The 5,537-nt window shown below is 37.9% G+C and overlaps 1 protein-coding gene across 1 annotated transcript; it reads left to right on the top strand.

Moving 5' to 3' along the window:
* Positions 1-652: 652 nt before the first annotated feature.
* HELRODRAFT_179721 (hypothetical protein) lies at positions 653-5,329 on the top strand (the record flags this gene model as incomplete). Its single annotated transcript, XM_009028528.1, has 4 exons — positions 653-1,388; positions 1,512-2,483; positions 2,967-4,527; positions 5,269-5,329. 4 exons carry the CDS (start codon positions 653-655, stop codon positions 5,327-5,329), a joined length of 3,330 nt encoding a protein of 1,109 aa, XP_009026776.1.
* Between the last annotated feature and the right edge of the window lie 208 nt (positions 5,330-5,537).

Here is a 5,537-nt window from a genome sequence, read left to right as displayed (position 1 = left end):
ACACATCAACATCNATCAACAACAACAGCATCGNTCTACAACAACAACAACATCATCATCTACAACAACATCATCAACAACAACAACGTCTACAACAACAACAACATCATCATCAACAACAACACCAACAACAACAACAGCGTCTATAACAACAACAACAACACCATCAACACCAACATTAACAACATCTATTCTAGCCGTGACATCAACAAAAGATACTACATTGAAAAACGAACCAACAACAACATATGAAATATTAATAACATCTGACATTATTACATTTGCAACAGCAACTTCAACCAACTTTTTAGCTCCAACAACTACTACCACCACCACTACTACTACTACTACTGCTACTACAACTACCACTACTGCTACTACCACTACTGCTACTACAACTACCACTACTACTACTACTACCACTACTACTACTACTACTAATTTAATGTCATCATCAACAACAACACCATCAACACCACCACCATCGTCATCATCACAATCAGCAACAGCAACAACAACAACAACACCATCATCATCACTTACTCTAGAAAGTAACGAATTAGTTTCAAAAGGTGATAACATTGAGGGGGACGGTGATGATAACAATGTTGATAATAATGACGTCACGAATAAAATTTTATCAAAAGCCAAAATGGCGGTCGGCAAAGAAGAAGAGGAAGAAGATGACAATGATGGTGACGGTGATCATGATGTGGATGTAGTAGTAGCAGCTAAAATGATGACTATTACTACGGCCGTTTCTGCTACTAGTAGTACAACTACTACAGCTACTGTAGCTACTACTACTACTGCTGCTGCTACTGATACTACTACACTTGCGACTACTACTATTACTACTGCTGCAACCTTGCAGTCGTCATCATCATCATTGCATTCCAGTGTGATATCGCCATCGTCATTAGCAGCAACCACAACATCGTCATCATCATTAACGGAAGTACAAAAAAGTATCAACTTCATCCACAAAACCATCAACGCCACATTAACTACTTCTGCTCATCTCCAGCCAATCACAGCGCAGGACGACATTTCCTCTTCTCCCATTGGTTGCAACGTTATTACAGCACCGTCATCACTCAAAAAAGACCCAAGCGATGATAACGATAACGATTTGAACGTTGACGACTACGCGGACGATGACGTCATAACCGCTGGCGGTGATGATGATGATGGGGGTAGTAGTGCCAGGGGAGGGAACTTCACCCCGAGCAAAAGTAGTAGTAGTGAGGTTTTTAAAGCCCATGACGGAAGCGTCGAGAAGGAAATCGCCGATGTCGCCACTGCCAGTCTTGATGATGATGATGTCGCCAAGGGTGGTCCTGATGATGATGTCGCCAAGGGTGGCCCTGATGATGATGTCGCCAAGGGTGGCTCTGATGATGATGATGACGACGATGATGATGATGACGACGACACGCTCAATAATCGGCCGGATAATATTTCTAGGAAAATTCAAAATGGCCGCCAAAGTAAGGTTGACGTCATGCGAGAAATCGCGACTGGCGTGGCGGACATTGCGAAAAATGTGATGAGAAATGACGACGATGGTGGGTATGGTGATGAGGATCAGGTTAAAATCTGTGATGAAGTTGATAAAAAAGATGATGTAGGCGGTGAAAATGTAGTTAAAAATGATGACAAGCTTGAGAATGTTGACGAAAGAACTAAAATCTGTGATAAAACAAGTGACGAAATTGATAGTAACGTGATTCCGGACTGTGATAAACCCGAAAATGATGATGAAGTGAGTAAAATTTGTGATGAAGGTGCTGGAATTCTGATAATGGATGATAAAAAACTTGAAATTGGTGACGATATGATTAAAATTTGCAACGAGAATGCAGACAAGGAGGGCGCAGATGTCATAAGACAGGACGACAAATCAGCTAGCGATAGTAGAATAACAAAAACCTGTGGTGAATATCATCGTAGAGACCTTAAAAATGTGATAACTCGTGCTGATAAACCAGTGAATGATGACATAAATGTGATAATACATAGTAAACTAACTAACGGGGAGGAAATGACAAAAATCTCCAACGTAGATGATGATAAAGACGATAAACATGTGATAAATGATCATGATAAGCCGCTATGTGATGATGAAGAGGCAAAAAATGTGATGAAACATGAAGATAAGCCAGTGAGTAACGAAGAAATTTACAAAACTTACATTGAAACTGACGATGCATGCTATAAAAATGTGGATGAACATGGCGATAAACCACTAAGTGATGACAAACTGGCGAAAACTCGTGATGAAACTGATGATAAAGACTTGAGAAATGCGATAAAACTTGATGACAACCGGCAAAGCCATCAGCTTCCGTCGCTGATTTCATTCCAGGATAATGTTTCCAAATTCTCACCTATGGTCATGCATCACACTGAAATCGTTAAAATTGGCGAAACGAAAATTGACCACAGCGATGACGACGACGATGATAAGAAGGGTAATGATGGTGATAAGTATTGTCATGATGGTGGCGGTAATCATCATTCTGTTGGTATGGTTGATGTCTATAAAAATGGTATTGAAAGTTTAGTATTGATAACAACAACTGCAACAACTGCAACAACAACAACTGCAACAACTGCAACAACTGCAACAACAACAACTGCAACAACTGCAACAACAACAACTGCAACAACTGCAACAACAACAACTGCAACAACTGCAACAACAACAACTGCAACAACAACAACTGCAACAACTTCAACAACAACAACTGCAACAACTGCAACAACAACAACTGCAACAACTGCTAATAATGATGGCGATGATCTGATTAAGACGATGACAAATGATATGGTCCAACTGACAACAACAACATCATTGTCGCCAACAACAGCAACAACATCGTCAACAACAACAACAACAACATCAACAACAACATCAACAACAACAACATCATCGTCATCAACATCAACAACGACGACTCCAGCAACCAAAGATTCAAATAAAGATGACCTATTGATAAACTTTTACGATGACGTCACGTCAGCACTTTCGTACCAAAGATCCAAAAACGTTTTCACCGTTGATACAGATGGTGGTGATGACGACGACGATGATGAAAAAGATAAATTCGTTACTGATAATGATATTGCCAGCAGTGCTTCAAATATCCAGAATAATATAAATAATAAAACCAACAATGGTAATGGCGATAGTAACGCTAGCACGAAACACGGTGATGATGATGATGATGATGATGATGAGGATGGCAATGATGATAATGGTGCTGATCTAAATAATGATGATGATGTTTTAGGCGTTGCTGATAATGATTACGCAGTTATTGATGTTAAAAATGGTGGTGGTGGTGATTATGATGGAGTTAAAATTAACAATGTTTTCTGTAAGGTTCTAGATGACGATGATGAAGACGACGACCATCACCATCATTACCATCTCGAGGGTATTAGTAATGATTACAAAAATTACAGTGATGATGCTGGTGGTAAGAAAAAAGGTGATGATGATGATGATGACGATAATGACGTCATCGCTAGTGAAAACAAAAACGAACACTGGACTCTGAGCATAGATAAGACTACTACCATTCTTACCACTACTACTACTACTACTACTACTACTACTACTACTACTACTACTACTACTACTACTACTACTACCACTACTACTACTGCTGCTGCTGCTGTGGCTACTACTACAACTACGGGTATTGATAATGGTAATAAAAAACGTGGTAATGATGACGATAATGAAGTTGATGACTTCACCGGAGGTGCTGATAATGATGCTTCAGTTGTTGGCGCCAATAGTAATGATGATAATAGTATCGTCGCCGAGTGTGGCGAAATTGGCGTTAGACGTTTTGATAACGATGACGATGACGCAATCGGAAGTACTGGTAAGGACCCTAATGTTATTGGTGGAAATGATAATGACGTAATTGGCGGCGGTACTGATGACGATCTCGTGAATTTCGCGGCTAAGTCGATGGTGTCTGTTTGCATGGAGCATGTTAAAAACTCCAGCCTGGCGTTGAATTCTGAAAAAAATTCAGCGGAGCCAAATTTGGCCTTGAATCGTGAGGATGATGATGATGATGACGATGGAAAAATAGAAGTTAATGACGATTATGGTAATGATGTTGGCGGCAATAGTAGCGATCATTCAAATCGTCACCACCATGGCCACAACCAGCAGCAGCAGCAGCAGAAGGAGAATTTAAATTCGGAAAATTTGATTCGTGTAATGAAGATTGCCAAGAAGTCAATCGTTGTTGGTGGGGGGGATCTAAATGATGATGATGATGGTGATGATAATGATAATGTGAATGATGATAACGATAAACCCGGGAAAACCCTCGACTATGATTGCATGGGCAACAATTCGGTATCCCCTAGTACCGATACCGTCAAGCAAGTAAAACAATTCCGAAACGAGACGGTGCTGCACGAACCGGTTTCGATAGCCGAACCGATAACACCGATGATACCGAGACAACCTGGATCGCATATAACCGGTGAAATAATGTTTGTCGATGGTGGTAGTAGTCATTACATAACTGATTATCATTACGACACAACAGCTACTGTTGCTACCACTATTACTACTACTGCTGCTGCGGCTGCAGATACTACTACTACCACCACCACTACTACTACTACTAATAATAATAATAATAAATAATAATAATAATAATAATAATGTTAACAGCAAAAATGAGGATTGTAAGGAATATAAGAAAAACTGATGATGTTAATGATGATGATAATAATAATAGTAACCATAATAATAATAATAACCATAATAATAATAATAACCATAATAATAATAATAATAACAATAATTATAATAGTGATGATGATGATGATGACAATGGAGGAGGTGTAGGTTGGTGACGGTAATTGCTAAGTTTGAATTATTATTATTTATACTTGTCGGCTTATTATCGATTGTTTGTTTTTGATTATTTATTGTTATTTTTATTATTATTTTTGTTATTATTACTATTATTGTTGTTGTTCTTATTATTATTATTATTATTAAATTTATTTCTGGAAAAGCTCGATGGCTAACATTGTATGACGGTGTTGGTAGAATTCATTTTAAGAATTTTATTTTAAAAATTTTATTCATTCATTCAGTCGTTCATTCATTGGTTAATTAATTCAATTATTAATGAATTCATTCATTCATTCATTCATTCATTCATTCATTCATTCATTCATTCATTCATTCATTCATTCATTCATTTTTTTTCATTCATTCAGATTGACATCACTTCAAGAAGAATGGAAGGAAGAACCGGCATATATAGAAGTCAAAAACTAATAATCCATTACTACAATTTTTACTATATTTAATAAAGCTACTACTACTACTACTACTACTACTACTACTACTACTACTACTACTACTACGACTACTACTACTACTACTACTACTACTACTTCTATGGCTATACTAGACAGATAGATGGTTTAATGGTTAAGACGCTTGATGTGTGTGTGTGTGCGTGTGTGTGTTGTGTGGGTTCAAT

The sequence above is a fragment of the Helobdella robusta genome (assembly GCF_000326865.2).
Source record: "Helobdella robusta unplaced genomic scaffold HELROscaffold_56, whole genome shotgun sequence".
Taxonomy (NCBI): Eukaryota; Metazoa; Annelida; class Clitellata; order Rhynchobdellida; family Glossiphoniidae; genus Helobdella; species Helobdella robusta.
Note: the sequence above shows the minus strand (reverse complement) of the source record. Positions and strands in the feature narration are given on the sequence as shown.